The sequence below is a fragment of the Astatotilapia calliptera genome, chromosome 2, assembly GCF_964374335.1.
Source record: "Astatotilapia calliptera chromosome 2, fAstCal68.1, whole genome shotgun sequence".
Lineage (NCBI taxonomy): Eukaryota > Metazoa > Chordata > Actinopteri > Cichliformes > Cichlidae > Astatotilapia > Astatotilapia calliptera.
The window spans coordinates 25,624,672-25,641,913 of NC_137423.1; the positions used below are offsets into that span (position 1 = coordinate 25,624,672).

The window sequence follows — 17,242 nt, forward strand, 5'->3', positions numbered from 1 at the left end:
AAATTGTCATGACCATTGATCAATGACCATTGATCAATGTACCATTCACAGAGAGTTGGGAAATGGCTGCAATCATGAAAGATGTACCCTTAGGCCCCTTTCTTGATCTAGCTCTTTCCCTTTTCACGTAAATGGAATCCTTGACTACCCGTTCAAACCAGCGTTCCTTCCTGTCCAGGATGTGAGCATTCTCTTCATTGAAAAAGTTGGCACTGGCCCGTAGGTGTGAATAGACTGCAGAGTCCTGGCCTGACGACGTAGCTCTTCTGTGTAGTGCCATCCGCTTAGCCAGAGGTTTTTTGATTTCCCCGATGTAAAAATCGTGGCAATCCTCCTGGATCTTAACAGCGTTACTCTGTGCCGGGGGACCGGATTCTTGGGGTGGACCAATTTTGAGGCAGTGTGTTTCGGGATTTAAAAGCGACAGAGGGGGGGTGTTGAGAAAAAATGCATCTCAACTGTTCTGACACATAAGGGATCACTAAATTTAAAGGATGCCGAGAGCATCCTTTAAATTTGCTTAAGGCCTTCTTGATGTGATGTTTTTCTGCTTCCCTGGCTGCTGTACCTGTGGGGATGGTGTTCGTCATGTGTTGTAGCGTCCTGATGTCACCCAGTTTGTGTTCCAGTGGTTGATGAGAGTCAAACCTTAAATATCGATCCGTATGCGTAGGTTTACAGTACACATCAACTTTTAAATATCCCCATTACTCATGGAAATCTCACAGTCTTTAGACTCAAGTTCACATCAAGTTTGCCAGTTCTGTAAACTTGTTGTGTTGGTCCACCGAGTTTATGTGATCAGTGAATTGTGTTATGTCCTGAGATTTGATTTTCACCCAGGTGTCATCCACATACCTGAACCAATGACTTGGTGGTGTTCCAGGGTAGAATAACGGGCCCTCTTTTTTCAATTATATTCCTCATTAGGGTGATGGTTTTATAAAAGACAATAGCAAAGACAAACTGAAAATATTTAATCTAGTGTGGCATTTTTTTTATTCTGCATAAAATCATTCAAAGATCATACAGTTATGCAGCATGGGTTATAAAATGCAGGCATGCAATCAGCCCCCCCCCCCCCAAAGCACTCCAAAAAAAACCTGCTTTCAAATTCAAAACTATAACAATTCTTGTTAAAGTCTGAGAACTTCTGCAGTCCACCTAGTGGTGACCCAGGTTGAACTCAAGCCGTGACAGTGATAGGCCTAATCCTGCTGAAGGAGCCGGGTCACTGTGTAGCAGGAGTCCCCGTCACTCAAAAGACAAACAGGGTAAATATTTAGAAATGTGCTGATGCTTTTGGCCTGAGTGTCAGGGAATGAAGGAATGATCTGTTGTGCTAGCAAACGACTTGAGAAGGTGGTGTAATATGGCTCCACACTTGAAACATAACATCGTTCTGGCAGCAGTTATGTTTGCGGCTAAGTGCCACCATCATCATGTCAGCATATTGCATTCTCCAGCTGTGGGCTTTTATTTTTTTACAGTATAGAAGTGTTTGAAGGTAACATTTTGAGTGACACTTCTCAAAGCAATCAAGTTTTTGAACAACCCCTTCTTAGCTGATGAAATGGAATGAAAAGAAGTGCAAATCAAGTATGAAGAGAAACAATAAAAATGAACGAGAACATACATTTGATTTTTTATATGCATTTCAAATACATACTGGTCCTCCAATCATCTTCTGACAATCACTTTACAACGTACAACATTCTTCAAAATCTTTTCTCCCTCCTCTCCATAAAAGCACACACTTGTGTGACATCCACTTTTACTTCTGAACTCCTCTCGAACAGGCTCTCAGTGAAATATATCAATTTTAATCCATTCCTTGTCTCAAACCTTAATCAACCGTTTTTCTGTCGACAACAGCAAAAGAAACAAAAAATACAACAATTTTGACATCTTTCTTGGAACTCGGAAACAGTGTTTGATTGAACAGTTGTATCAATGCCCTGTCTTACCTCCACATAAGTCTCTGTATTTAACATTCCCTTTTTTTCTGTCATTCTTCGTCAGTCTGTCTATAAAGCTTACATTCATTTCAGCAAATCAGAGCAACATCTATACGCTTTGCTAAACTCATTATTGCACTGTGATATTTATGCATTTTACTTACTTTGCAGTGGTTACAGCTGGTAATAAATGAGTGTGTGCTACCTAAATACTGCTGTGTTTTTGTACTATGAGAATGCCTCATCCAAAGCAGTTTAAACTCACTTGAGGGGTATATTTACATGTTACTCATTTTCTTCAACATTTTTAGGTCTCAACCCCAATTTTCTACTTGCATCATAACAATAGTTCATTAATGATGTTTAAAACTGATACTTTTTCTTCAAACGCTTTTCAAACACAGTATCGACAGTGAAGATTCTGTATGTTTGTTGTGAAAGTATAATATGTATTGAAAAATCTTTGGTTATTTTGAGTCTTTTGCACTTTTTTTGGCATGTAAGAAGCATACAAGCCACAGCAACTGTGTTGTGTAAAAAGCTTGTTCTTGTCAGGCCATACTACGAATGTGAGCCATATGAAATACTATAAACTACCTCGATACAACATATACCATTATAGGATTTGCAATCAAAGTTACTTATGTAGTACTTATCTAATATTAGTCTGATGAAATGTCTCTAGAAACTCAGTTACTTGGTGATCTACTTCCACAAAACTCTATGAAATCAGAAACTGTGCTTTTGCCGACACTCAATAACGCCCTCACAGGTCAGTGGAGATGGTACTTCGTTTCACCCTCAGGCTGCCGCCCCAGCCGCGGGGACAAGTGTTGTAGGAGTGGAGGCCGGGCGAGCGGAGGCCTGAGTCTTCGGATTCAACAGATGCGTCGGAGTCGGTCAGGGAGCGAGTGTTGTAGAGACGCACAGGAGAACAGATTCTCTGAGTTGGAGTTGGGGGAGGGCTGGTGAAAGTAGGGGACTGTGCCCCCAGTGACCGTGACTGGAAGAGGTTGACGGGTGGTTTCTGACCGTCGTAGCTCAGTGATGAGATGGGAAGACTGTGACCACTTAGTGCACCAGGAGAAGGGCTGTTTTTACGTTTGGCTGCATTGATGATATTTTTGGCCAGCAGGCGATGGTTGGCTTTAGAGTCCAAGTTGTTAACTGTGGGAGACATGCAGCGACTGTCTTTGGTCAAGGAAACAGGAGAGGTGACGGAGGATGTGTAAAGAGGTTTAGTGGTAGAGAGAGAGAAACTGGTTTGAAAGTGTGAAGGAGACTGAGAACGTGAGCCCCATGGAGGAGACACAGGAGATGTGACTGTAGATGGCTGGGATGGTCTGGATGTGGAAACTAAGAAGCTAGAGGACTGGACCTTTTGGCTTACTAATGGTGATTGGCATCTTGATCCCCAAGGAGGGGTGGATACATTTGTTTTGGAAGGTCTGGACGTAGGAACTGAGGAGCTAGTGTAAGGCTGGGTATTCACCACTGGGGATTGGCATCTAGATCCCCAGGGAGGTGTGTGTGGTGAAGTCGCTGTAGATGATTGGGGAGGTTTAGATGAAGAAAATGAGAAACCAGTGGAGGGCTTGTTGTTCTGGGTCTTTGGGGATTGGCACCTTACACCCCAAGGAGGAGAAAGGGGAGAAGGAGATGTAGAAGTTTGGGAAGCAGGAATTGGGGAAATGATAGCGGACTGGCTGACCACTGGGGACTGACATCTTGAACCCAAAGGAGGAGAGCGTGGAAAGGTGGCTGTAGATGTTTGTGAGGGTCTGGATGTGGAAGTGGAGGTAACTGTAGAAAACAGGATATTCTGAGTGCTCATAGGCGATTGGCATCTTGAATTATTACGAAACGATACAGGGGACGTGACTGAACGGATGGAGCTTGTGAGGGGTGGTGGGCTTGTTTGGAGGCTAGAAGTCCAGCTTCCAGTAGCTGGGCCGCCCGGGTTGCCTGTGAGGTTACGTGTCCTGGTCGGTGTAGATGTCTCACTGGGAACTTCAGCAGGAGTGGACTCCTTTGGTGTCTGTTGGATCAGGACAAGTGTTTCTTTAATCTCTTAGAAATATGTATTCAAAAACACAGTATATTAAATACACAAAAAGTTAGGCTATAGTATTGTTAATCATGTGGATAAGTAAATGAATCTAAAAGGTTTTTAATTAAACTGTGTCAGGATGTGTTGTTCGGAGAGTCTGTTCAGATGAAACTTCACACAATACACCCAGAAGATCAACTAGGTAAACTTAATAAGTGAACCTGTGATGATAAAACTGTGCCCAGCCTGTGCCTCAGCAGCATTCAGGTTATGTTTGTGCACTCCCTCCATCTGTATGTGTTTATCCAGCCTCCCCTGGCTACCAGCCCACACAGGCCCTGTCTTAAGTGTCTCTCTCGGGTTACTGTCATCTGGCTTTCACGTAGAGGATAACCTTTGCAGAGATATGTAGTTACCTGACAGAAGCAAGGCTCGCATCCATCTCATGTCTATTCTAATTAGGGAATACTCCCACTCAGTATGATATTATGATGAAACTAACCTGCTAGGATCACCTTCCCGAGAAGTTATGGTCTCATAAGACGAATGTTAATGGTCATATTTCAAATGTTCGAGGCTACTTTGAAAGAAAATAAGGCCTAGGTCAGGAGTCATAGCATTTGTCTAAATTTCTGACCCCCTCAAGGCCAGCCAGGGCAGAGTTCAGGCCTTAACATGAACACGCATAACTCAAATTGTTATGGGGGAAAAAAACATCTTGTAATGGAAATCTTCAGTTTTTTTCCCCAGAACTTTAAATGTCACACGCTGTGTAACAAAACAGATCTGCCCCCCCCCCCTGCCGCAAGCTATCTGTGTACTTCAAGGAGGTATAAATTTTATTAGTGTGTTTCCAGTGATTGCTTAAAAGGCAAAAGAGTGAAAGTGACAAACAATTAACATTGGAAAAAGCCAGTGAAGTCAGGAAATGAGGAAAAAAAAGTCAGAATGGAATCCGTGTAGAGGGTTAGCATAAAGCTTTAATCAGAGGAAGAAAAGGTTCAGTCGTACATAAAACAATTGGATAGAACAGACGGAAAAGAGCAGCGAATCAAGGTTTGTGAAATGAAACAGACACAGTCCCTGTGCTCTGAAACAACAGCGTTTGATGACGGAATTACTGCTTCAAGTCATGAAAAACAAAAATATGTATATAGCAGGCAGATTTGAAACACCAAAGAATTCAGGCACACACCATATAGTTAAGTAGAGCATGCTGAAAAGCAGAGTAAATTAGCATGAAGGCATAACGATAGAAAAGTAGTTCTCTTGCTGCAACTTTCATGTCAGTGAACAGCATTAAATTGCAAATCGTAGATCATAAAGCAGATGCTAGACCATCTGTTAAAGTGCTTTGTGAAGCAGCATCACCCGAGTGCCCAGTGGAAAAAAGTGTGAGGCTGTTTCTCATCATATTTTAAAATGTGCTGAAAATGGACGTTCTTGAGTGCTGATGTGCTTCGCGGCTTTGGGAATGGCAGTTGATTTTCATTACGCTGAGGCACATTTTACATTTTCGAAGGATAATTACCAGTCTTTGGGTTTTTTTACTGACAAAAAAGACAAATAATATGCACTGAACAGAAGATAAGACACAGATAGCCATGGCTAAAACTGTTAATCTGTCAGTAGTTTGATGAAGATGTTACATAGTGTCTAAGAGACACATAAATTCTCTATAATGTGTGGGATTATAGTAATAAGAAGCACAAGAAAAAGAAGAAGGCACACGTTAAACAGGCAGTGTAATGAATCGTAAGTTTTAGCCCTATCAAAATCACTTCTGCAATCATGTGTTTAGTATCTAAAAAAAACCAAACATTTTCTTTCAGCACATTTTCTAAAAACGGTACAAAGAGGGTCTCCACACCTGCGGTGCAATCCCTGCCTTTTTGGCAGAAAATGTGGGCCTTGGTGCCTGTACTGATGACCGGGGAGAGGACACCCTGTCTGGAGAAAAAGCAGACATCGGAGAGCTGATCCTCGGATGACCAGATGTCGGATTTGAAGGATAATCTGGTCCTCCTGTAGGGCTGAGAGGTATTTGATGAGACATGCACTGGGCACTGAAGTTAAAGGGAGGATTGTTAGGGAGTGAAGTCTGTCTGGAGAAAGTTGGAGTGGCGAGCTGGTTCCTGGCCTGTGGTGCTCCTTTGGGTAGGGTACTGATGGGGTCCTTGACTGGGTTAATGATGAAGAGAGAAGAGTTAAGCTGGTATGGCCGGTGCCTCGACAGATCCATCTCTATCTTGGAGCAACCATTTTCCAAAGGCGGCGGCTCTGGAACTGGTTCTGGTGGTGGAGGTTTTTTCATTGGTTTCTGCTTGACTGCTTGTTGCGCCTTGAGATTTTGTGAAAGTTGAGCACACATGTCAGAGTTTTTAGCAATAGCTTTGACCCTACCAGGCATGTTTGATGGGTAAACCCAAGATGGTGGCAGAGACATTGTAGGAGAAGGAGATCTAATTTGGCCTGCGTTCTGATTCTCAACCACATATTTTTCCATCCTGGACTGACGCTTAGCAAACAGCTGAGCACCTTTTCCGGACACATTTGTAAGCGACTGCTCCGGTTGGTGCTCTGCCCTCGGTCGGGTCCTTGAGCTCTTGAGACAAGAGGCCCATTCTGGAGCTCTTGCTCCCTCTGTCCTGTCCTCTTCCTTGGCGAGGAAGTTGGAGGCTTCTGCACCCAGAGCCAGTAACTCTTCTTCAGATCCTGGCTCAGGGACAGATTTGTGTCCATGCTTCTTTCTTTCATCTGCCCCTTGCACTAGAGAAAGTAGCTCGGGGTTTGGAGCGACCACCGGTTTCTCTTTGAATGTGAACATTGACTTTTTATTTGCCCTCCTGGCAGCACCCTCCTCAAGTATTCCTGTTTTGATTGGTGTTGTCATCTCCCTCTCCCCTGATGGCTTAGGAACAAAAGTGGAGGGTTTCGGGGCTGTGGGGGGGCCATAATGGGGCAATTGTGAATACTGGGAAGCAGAGAAATGGGATGGTGGAGGAGAAGAAGGAGATATGACAGGAGACATTGGAGGTGGACTGGAGTAGTAAGTCTGTGGGGGCTGGTTTGTAAAAGCAGGTAGAGGTGGTGTGGGATATGACGGAGGCGGAGGGGGAGGTGAGGCCACCACAGGCTGGGGGACAGTAAAAGCAGGGAGAGGAGGTGTCGAGTAGGAAGGAGGAGGGGGGATGTCCATGACAGGCCTGACGGTCTCCGGAGACTGCACCGTGGGCGGAGAAAAGAAAGGTCTGGCAGTTCTATTGATGAAGGAGCTTGCCTGCTTAGATGTGGGCACAGACACCTTCTCAGGACCAGAGGCGCCATGACAGCCATTAGGAAGCTTTCCAGCAGGATCTGGCCCTGTTTGCCTCCCATTTATCTCTGCTTCTCCTTCAGCATGTACTGACACTATCACATCAGTGGTTTTACTCCCTGGCGGAGTCTCACGCTCGGCCTCATCCTCTAGATCCTCGTGAAATTGATGTCGTGCCTCTTCCTCTTGCTCCTCCTTGACAGGGAGGAAGTGTCTCTCTTGTACAACACGGTCATCAGTGTCTTCTTCTTTGTGGAAATCCTTAGCCGGCTCATCCATGATATCGCCCACTGAGCGTACTCTTGCAGGTGTCGAGAAGACCGACTTGTCAGCGGTCGTGTTCTTTAAGTTTAGGTCTCTGTCCTTTTCCTCACTGCTCCTCTCTGCCCATGTCAGTTTGTTGGATGGGGGGTTTGTTTTCACATTCTCAGCTCTGTCCTCCTCTGACCTTTCTCCACAGCTCTCAAGTGTGAAGGCGTTGACTCTCTGCTTACGCCGATTAAAGAGCTGAACACCCCTGGACTTGGAGTTGGAAGGGACGGTGAGCTGAGCAGCAATGATCTGACTCTTGACGCGAGCCTCCTTTAGCTCCTTCTCTGACAAACTGGCACTCCTGGTCAGATCTAAAGTGAAACACACAGGAGAAAACACAAGAAAGGAAGTTCAGCTAAAAGAAAAAGACAGAGGAGTTTTGCCTTCTTGTCTATATTAAATAATAAAAGGAGTAAGACCTCTGTAGACTTGGCAACGTGCTGCTATTCAGAGACAACTCCCTAGCATGTAATTAAAGTTTGCCAAACTGTTTTCATGTACAAATAGAAAGAACCAGAAAGGGCGATTTTTAACAAGTGTGGGATAGAAATATTCTCTTTAAAACCCACATAACTGTTTTGGCACCATGTGGTTTTGATTGCTTTTTTTTTCCTTTTTTTTTTTTATTATTTCAGAGTACTTTTGATTTCAACCAATCTAGCAAGGGGAAAAAAGACCTTGTGGACATTTGACTCAGCAGATCAGAGCTGTAGGCAATGAGCCAGGAGACGTAGGCGGAGAAGCATTTGAAATAAACATGTCAACAGCTGCTTTACTAAAGTTAATAAAAATTAAAACAAACAACAACAAAAAAAGATCAAGGTCAATGTCGAAAGCTGCAAAATAGGGAAATTACAGCGAGTCGGTGTCTTACCTTGATTTCATAGGTTTGCTGATTACTGGAATTATAAAATAAATGATAGTTTGTTTTCTGAGCTTGAGAGCTCCCTTTTAGGCGGCAGAGCTATTTCCTTCTGCAGTAGTCCCTCCCTGAGCATTCCTCCACCACTGAGAAAACTCCCTGCCTGTGCTTCCAGCATGTCTTTGGTTTCTCTCTGTACTTAATTTGTGCAGAAATGCAGCTCAAACCCTTAATAGACCATTTTTACAATCTAAAACTAGCCCAGAAAAATCAAATTTTTTCACTGCCTTCTATAAACATACTATACAATTAAGTGTTCCCATTTAAAGTATAGTGAACACATCACTCTTCAAAGTCCACGAGAGGAAAATCAAAGCTGCATCTTTTGCCTTTTTTAGCTCCATAAAAACCTGCAGTCAGAGTCTCTTTGTCGTTATGGTGACACATCTGGTAGATTATTCACTGAAAGCATGTTACTCTGATGGAAGATATTTAAAATCCCTGCAGGACGTTTCTCAGACAGCTAGCTCAGCCATGACTGTTTTTTTTTTTTTCATTTATTAAGGTGATGAATCCAGACAGCTACATTATTTGATGTAATCATGTGCCAATCATAATAATTACGCATAAATCAGTCACTTGTAAAGCTGTCCTATAGAACTGAGTCGGCATGCAGTTTTCCCTGGCACAGAGTGTAAAGCCAACACGATCATTCCCCCCAGTAAAAAGGAATAATATGCATCTGTCACTGATTTGACAGACTAAATCTGGCCCTCAGTAATTGAATCAGCTCCTTGTGAGGTATCCTAGAGCTTTTTTTACTTAAACTTAGCTAAAGTTCAAGAGCATACGTGTGCCATCCACTCTTTATTATTTTTTTCATGAACCATGCACCCTGGACCTGCTGTAATAACAAGCAGCGTGTTAACAAAGTTATCCTCTGTGATGATAACAATGATGACGGCGGTTATGTCTGCAAAAAAAATGGATAAGTATAGACTATATTAAATCATGCACCTGACACCAACATGATCTATCCCCCATATTAGATATTTGTTCCAGTATAACAAGGATAAACACATTACCACACCTTAGACAAGCAGTCCTCTCATAACTACTGGCATGAGCATAAATCACCTTCTTTTATAGACTGCTACACAGAAATGAGCCTACCTATCTCACAGGTACTTTATGTAGACTCGCTGCCTTTTATCATTGTCGTCACTGTAAGCAGTAGCACCACCAGGGGTCCCAGTGACCATTTTTATGAGCTATTTGCTGTTTATAATTCACGCTACCTGAATATACCAGAGCAGAGAGGCTTGAAATGAAGTGTCCTCGCTATAAACATCTACCTTGAGTGGGAGCCAGCTCTGTTATCAAGTAACATTTCAGGAGCAAATCCCAAGCGGTACCTTTTATTTAATTCGAATTTTGATTTTAATTAGCGTTAAATTCTCAAGTTTTTAAGCTAATCTTATGGAAAATTCCAACAACAAAATAAGCTGCAGTTATTTTGCATAAAATGTATATTTTAATCAACAACAAATTCATAAAATGCTCAGGTTAGGCTCAAAAGTACAGATTGCATGATTACACACAAATCTCAGTGATCTTTACCTTTTTAGTTATAAGGAGAAATAACTTTAAGCTTATGAGCCAGCGTCTTCTACAGAAACACTGCCAATAGTAAGTCATATTTCTTCATAAAACAGACAAGCACAAGCTGCTTCAACGTGTTAACATATTCTCACATTTCTTGAGTTTTCTGAAAGCCTGCTTCTCTTGCTGGATCCACTCTAGTGTCTAATCCCTTACCTTTTTCAAGTGAAAACTCAGGGCTCCGCTGTTTTGTAGTACTTCCACAAGAGTTTTCAATTTAACTGCGCTTGATAGCTTCACACCCCCTTTCTGGAGCGAGGTGGGATCGGATTTCTTTTTCCCTGCAGTCCAGCACACAGACAGACAGGCAGGCAGGCAGGGGAGGAAAGGAAGGGAAGAAGGGGGGAAAGGCGGGGAGGGCGTGTAGCTGGAGGCTGTGCTGTCTGTCACTCAGCCTCCAGTGTTGTTTTACTTTTTCAGATCTGTGCCATCGCACTTCCACTTCCACATCCACTTCCCTAATTATATATATATATTTGTATAAAAAAAACTGGGACGTGACTGCTTGACAAATCTGGGTCTTTCATTTTAGAAAGCTTTACAGAGGCTGCACTTTATTTTGAAAGTTCAGGAGATGGGTGCAATCAGCGATAAGTAGTCAGCAGCTTATCTCTGTCTAATGTCCTCTGTCCTTGCTGCCCTCAGTGCACGTCTCACACTCCAACTAAGTGTCTGCCCTCTTTGAACCCTAAGGCCTCCAACCTGCAGGAGTGGGATAGGAATTTCCTGTCCAACATTAGAGTCAAAACTCAGCGCTCAACAGCGATGCAAGAGCCCCTACATCATATTGCCTACCCTTCTTTACTCCTCCACCTCCAACTTTCTCTACCTCTGCCCTCTGCCCCATCACCTCATCCCAGCACGGGTGAGATCAGACAGGAAAGCTCCCCCCGCCCTCACGGCAGCGGGATTTAAGTCAGGGAGGCCAACCCTGCTTTTGTGTATCAAAGGTCAGATTACCCTGTCGGATGTTATCTTTCTCCGGGTGATGGCTGTGGGGTAGGCATGGATGACAGCACCAGCCCCTGCGGGTGATGCGTGAAGCGGTATGGAAAGACGAGGATTAACAGAGGTCCTGAGATCCTACCAGACTGAATGTGACCTAAACTCTCAGCAGATTCCCCTGGGAGGAATAAAGAAATCCAGTTCAGAGGTGGAAACCATGCTCTCCTGCTCATAGCGTTACTGTTTCATGTGTTAGGAAAGATCCCACCGGAGCAGTTGTCCACTTTCTCCGCCGCCTTTTTGTTGTTCTAGTGATCTCTGTTTCATTTGAGGAAACTAGTGAGTAATGAGTGATAGGAAGGGCATTGGAAGCCCACAGGCTATAGATCCATATCAGGAACAATTATTTGAAGGCTGGAAACCTTTCTTAATGCACAATGCCTTTTTACTCCCTTTGAATAGTGCATCTGAAAAACTTGTCACCACCAGTAGTCATGTTTTCTGTGTCTTTTCATGGATTCAACATTTCTATTTTAAAACAGGTTTTTTGAAGTTAAGTTGGCAACTGTAGAGGTAAAAAGCAGAGGGGCATTTCCAAACAACGTCTCCCACAAGTTAGCCTGTTATTGCTGTGGCCAGGTTGTATATTAAGACAGTCCTTTAGCAGTGAGGCATGCTTGCATTGGCACAGCTGCTACGAGAACCTGTATTTTTATGACACGGAAACAGATGTCTCAGAGACCAGTTCATTGTGTCAAGTTGCTCTGATGAGTCCAGACTCAGAAACAAACCACTGAATGTGCATTTAGAGTTACATTTTCTTGTAAGAAGTCCAAATAAGGAGAGAAAATAGCAAATAAACAAGCACTTACTTGTTTTCCGGCTCATGTGTTCTTTGTTGAATCCTGTTTTCTCCCATGACGCATTGTAGTCTGTCCCACGGGTCTGCACGTCTTGAGTTAACTGGAGAGGTTTTCTCAAGCCCCCCGGGCTCCAGCTCACCCCTCTCCTGATAGACGTATGTCCCTTCTCCATCTCCATCGCCGTCTGTCGCAGCAGGAACAAGCCCTCAACGCGGGAGGGAGAAACGCTAGTGCTTTGTCCCGCTCGGCTCAGCCTCCTCTCCCGATAGGATGAAGCAACTGGTGAAAGATGAAGTTTTACTCCTTACTGGCAAACAGTGAATTAGCTGAAAGAAAACACCCACGCAGAAGATGAGTGAAAGGTAGTAGCTCAGTTTTCCCAGTTTCTGTTTCCGGTCACGGCTCCCCTTTCAGCAATAATTCTTCCAAATGTTGTCCTGCAGACAGCCGAAATTTGACGGAAGAAGCGTGTTCTTTCTTTGGTCTTCATGAAGTATTATCCTGCATCTAATGGGACCTCCCAGGAGGGTCAGCTTCGATGAGCATTGGATGAGCTCCCATGGATAAATGCCACGAAAATTGCACAAGATTGTTGTGCTGTGTTAAAATTCTGGCACGAAGGGCTGAGAAAGAGTCCAAGCTTCTCTACTCACATCTCACTAATACTCCTTTTTTTTTCTTTCCCAGATGTTGCTCTTCCTTCTCTTCTATTTTAGTCACAAAAACAAGTTTTTCGCCTGCACCCCAATCTTCAACTCGCAGATGACTTTTCTTTTGGAGAAAAGGGATCTGCCCTTTATCTCACAGATCATAACTCTTGAGTGGCTCGCAGGGAAGCTGTGTATATGAGCGGCTTCCTGCTTTTGGGTGCGTGTGAGGAATAGCATTTCATACTGGAAAGGTCACTGCAGAGGCTGGTTTGTATTCAGTGTTCAAAAGCATTCAATTAGGGCTGCTTTCATCTGGTGTCCCGTGTTATTTCTCAGGCATTAAAGCCAGACACGGTCTCTGAAAGTAAAATGATCGATTTCATTCTTCTGCTTTTGAGGAAAGCCATATGTGAGAATGAAGATTCCTATTTCATGCGGCGGATGGTCTGACTTCCACTGAAACACATCAATGGGCTGCAGCTAAGACTTCAACAGTTCCACCAGTTTGGCTGATTGTTGGATTACAGATCGCTGCTCTGCTCTGTGTTCGCTGTATGCCCAGAAGCGCCTGCAAGAAAAAGGAGAATATGCAGTTATGTCAAAGGTCAAATCTATTTTAGGTCAAATAAAAACTGTATGATGCATCTAACCAGTGTTGTCTTTTTTAAATAATTTCACTGCTTCGTACACGATTTCAGGAAGGCCATCTGATATTTAAAGACTTTTTAATGACGTGGTCTGAAGAACATCATTTACCTAACTCTTCTGATGAAAGTTTAGTTAGTTTACTCTCAAAAATAAAAGCATCAAACTCAACTTATCTCAGTTTGTAAGACGGCAGGAGTCAGAGATAAAGATCAGGCTTCTCACTTTGAAGTGCAGTCACACTAATGGTGCAAAGTCGGAAACGAGAGGCGCCTTTTAAAAAAACAAAAGAGTCTGATAAACTCTGTTGTCTCCCATGAAGGGAGGAAGGCTGCAGTCCATTCAGGTTTGAGTGTTTGGGATCTACTGTGTATTAAACCTGTCAGACACAACTTATCCCTGCCTCAGGGTCTGCGATGCGATAGAGCACACTGAGAAAGTGAATGTGGACTTAAGCTTTCCATTCAGTGTGAAGTAAAGAGAGAAACAAAGACATGAATATCTTGCAGTGACATTAAGTGGGCACACATCCTCCTTCACTCTGACCCTGTAGAGTATGTCTTTAGCTCAGCAGTGTCATGTTCCTCCTTCAAAGCCAACAGGAGCCACTGGCAACATTTGTAACGGTAAACCACTGTTTGCACATCTCCTTGTCCTTGATCGGACTTGCCTCACCTCGAAGCTGATTGGGGTTTCATTTTTGCTTGTGAGTCACTGCTCATGAGTGGGAGGCTTGTTCAAAAACTACACACACACACACACATTTCACACTTATTATTTTTAAATGCCTTTTCTGAGATTCCTGAGAAGCAAAGCAATGCTGCTTTCTCGAGGTGTCTAAGCACCGTAAACTTGTTTGGATCGTTTGAAGGCTGTGTTTTTGTTTCGTAAAATAACAACTGAGTCATGAAAATTCATAGCAGGGCTGCACATTAGTCCCTGGACACAATCAGCCCAAACAAAACCCTGCCCCACCTCCCTGCTGTAAAAAAAAAACAACCCAGCAACAATCCTAGCTTACTGGCATGATCGTGTCAAGTGACATGAAGGCTGGTATTGTTTAGACACTCTGACAATCGCTCTTTGATTCCTCCAGATGTGCGATCTGTGCTTGGATCACTCAGAAAGCGACACTGTCTCTTCAGATTAGCTTTCACCGTGTCACTTTCCTGCAGTGGTTTTCTGATATTTTTCTTCACTCGCAGTTGTCTTTGTTTCCTGTCTCCACAGAGAACATAGGTGAACACGTGTGGAGGACATGTCCCAACACCCCTGGTTTAAACATGGGTTGATTGCCAACTTTGATCCAGTCTGCAAATATTTATTAAGTGACAGACAAGGAACAGATGTAAGAACTCTACATGAGCAGAGGCTCTGGCTCAGGAAACACCAGCATATGGACTTTTGAAATCTGCATCTGTCCCAATCCTTTCTTTATCTCTTTTTCTTTCTACTTTTTATTCATCGCGGCTTGTTAATACACAGCTTGACGTTGTATTTCTCCCAAACAAACCTGTGATATCTATCCCACTCTGGCGATTATGTGCTTGCCATACGTAATAGTCTGATATCTCTTCCACCACCACCTGGTCTCCAATTACCTTAAAGTTCAAAAAGTATTTCGCAGTGCCCACCTGTCCCGCTTGGCTTCCACCCCTGCACAATATTCCTATGCCACCCATCTGCCTCCGTGATCAGGAATCAGGGATCTAATTTACAGTTTGGCCCCGCAGGCTGCTTTAATGTGTAATCACAGAGTTCCTGTCCATCGCCAGCTCATGATGGATTCATACCAGACAGCAAATCTATCCCTCTGCCCTCTGCGGCGTGTCTCACATAGTGACAGCGCACAAAAGAAATTGCTTTTGGCACCCTTACAAAACCTTAATCACTCATTTGTCCCTCATGGCTGTTGTCTTGTGTGTTTATTACGCATCTGCATCAGTAGTCAGCTTGTAGAATGCGTGTCATCCACCTAATAGCTCACAAAGCGCGTGTAGTTTCACCCCAGTAACGGCATCTGCACATCATCAGTTGCTCGGGGCGCACATGAGCGGATGTCAGGTGAGCGCGCATTCCACCTACTCTGTGACTTGAAGTGTATCATTTACCCAGCTTATAATGAGGCATCGGGTCAGAGCATTGACTTGAACTGCAAGCCTTTATGACTGAATCCCTGAGGGGAAGATCTGCCGTGTGTCTGCTATCGTCTGTCTTTTGCTGGGATGTTTTACAGTTAGCAAAAAAAATAAAATAAATAATTTAACAGTAAAGGCTAAAGGCTTTAGCGGGGCCTCTGTCTCTCTCAGTCACTCTCTCTTGCTTAAACAAAGAGCTATTCAAGGGCCCTCGCAGCACTACAAAATAATTTGGGCTAGTGCTCCAAAATGGGCATTCCTGCTTCATAATTCCTCAAGAGGCTGTGATAGTTAACATGCCGCAGCTTGTGCAAGCTGATGACAGACATCTAAAACATTGCAAAGAGTCGTCCCCAATGAAACGAACAAATGTCTCTCTCTGTTTGCCATTGCCGAGAGTGCGATCATAAATCATGCAGTGGGAAGACCTTGTAATAAAGCGTCTGCTTCGCGCGCAGCTCATCCTGCTCTCGTTGTCACAGGTGGGGAACTTCAAGAGGTGAAAATAAATACTTGAAGTAGGTGTGTGTCATCCAGTGCCAAGAGGGAGGCACCTCCTTGAAACAATCAGTCATAATCTGAAAAACTGTTAGACATCAAAGGCAGCGGGCACAAACACTTTTTAAAAATGTAAAGTTGCAAGCAGGAAACTACTGGCTTTCTGTTCGCACTGAGACATTTGACAAAGTAGGTTTCTGCTGTTTCAAAGCATCTCCCATTACAGCAAAAATAAAGGAGGTGTAGTTTGCTAATCTGTGTAACACACTGTAACATATAGCAGAACAAAGCCTCCTGTTGCTCCCCCGTAAAGCAGTTAATGGGCCTCACCTGTTGTGTTAACAGGAAGCAATTACTTATATATGCGTAAGTCAATACAGTCTCCAGTCAGGACTTTAATTGGATACACCCTCTAATGTTACACAGTGAAGTTCAAGTCTATAACATGGCCACAGAGCGGGCTCCACACAGTCAGGACAATAGGCTTGGATATCAGTGACCACAGTGCTAATGTAGCCAGCCAACACCCCCACCCCAACAACCCCTGCAAGCCTACAGCCTTCGCCAAGGGAAAAAGCAGCAGCCACAGATGTTTGTCATCTACTCAAACAAAGACTTTCAGAGTTTCCCTCCTCTTCTGCCCCAGTTCGTCGCATTCCCCGGACTCTCTCTCCTCTTTCCCCAAGCAAAGATAGTGTCTTCTTACCCCATAAAGATAAACTTAATAGGCTGCAAGTGACAAAGTTTGGTGCAAGCGAAGATAAAATTCCATGATTCATTAAAGCAACCCCCCCACACCCCCTCCCTTTTCTTCTTTTTTTTTGTTGGTTAGGTTTGCTGCTCACCTGTGCTCCGGTGCGTCTGGCTGTTTGAGGCGGCGAGGGTGTGTACTGGCCCTTTTCAGTTCCTACGAGTGTGCGAGCACACCTCCCCTTTTTACCTCTTCTCTCCCACTCCCTCTCTCTCTCTCTCGCTCAGTCGAAGCAGACGAAGGATGGGGTGGGGTGGGGGGGGGGGGGGGGTCAGTTGGAACACAGAAGGCTCTTTGTCTGGGATTTTTTCATATGGTTTCCTTCAAGCTTGCATACTGAACGAGCACATTATGCCATAATATATTTTCATATTCAACGCAGGGATGTTGAGGGACCAGTAGGCCCCCGCTCTGTTCTCTCCCCACTTCTTTGTTTCATTCTTGACCCATTTCCAAACCGTGCACACCCGGGCAGAAAAAAAAATCCAAAGAAAGAGTGAAAAGTATGCAGGAAAAATGCCAGGCTGGGTTTTCCTCTAAACTCCAAGAATTTCTCGATGCACTTCTTACATGTCTCCAAATATTAAAAGTC

At 43.9% G+C, this 17,242-nt stretch overlaps 1 protein-coding gene across 3 annotated transcripts; it reads right to left on the bottom strand.

Annotated features, from left to right (window-relative positions):
- Positions 1 to 975: 975 nt before the first annotated feature.
- Positions 976 to 16,861, bottom strand: synpo (synaptopodin). Of its 3 annotated transcripts, XM_026189621.2 has the most exons (4): positions 16,745 to 16,861; positions 11,978 to 13,186; positions 5,879 to 7,947; positions 976 to 3,996 (listed from the first exon to the last, which is right to left on the bottom strand). In XM_026189621.2, exons 2-4 carry the CDS (start codon positions 12,144 to 12,146, stop codon positions 2,725 to 2,727), a joined length of 3,510 nt encoding a protein of 1,169 aa, XP_026045406.2. In that variant the 5' UTR covers positions 12,147 to 13,186; positions 16,745 to 16,861; the 3' UTR covers positions 976 to 2,724. The 3 variants fall into 3 exon arrangements, with proteins under 3 accessions (XP_026045406.2, XP_080162764.1, XP_080162769.1); XM_080306638.1 differs by lacking the exons at positions 11,978 to 13,186; positions 16,745 to 16,861 and adding an exon at positions 10,317 to 10,457; XM_080306643.1 differs by lacking the exon at positions 976 to 3,996 and having other exon boundaries at positions 4,969 to 7,947.
- Positions 16,862 to 17,242: the final 381 nt, after the last annotated feature.

What these genes read in the sequence shown, in the direction of transcription:
- synpo (XM_026189621.2), bottom strand. Translation starts at nt 12,146, where the DNA reads ATGGAGATGGAGAAGGGACATACGTCTATCAGGAGAGGGGTGAGCTGG. An exon ending in ACACATGAGCCGGAAAACAA is followed by an intron (nt 7,948 to 11,977) that starts GTAAGTGCTTGT and finishes GTTTCACTTTAG; the next exon opens with ATCTGACCAGGAGTGCCAGT. An exon ending in AGGCAGGGATTGCACCGCAG is followed by an intron (nt 3,997 to 5,878) that starts GTGTGGAGACCC and finishes CTGATCCAACAG; the next exon opens with ACACCAAAGGAGTCCACTCC.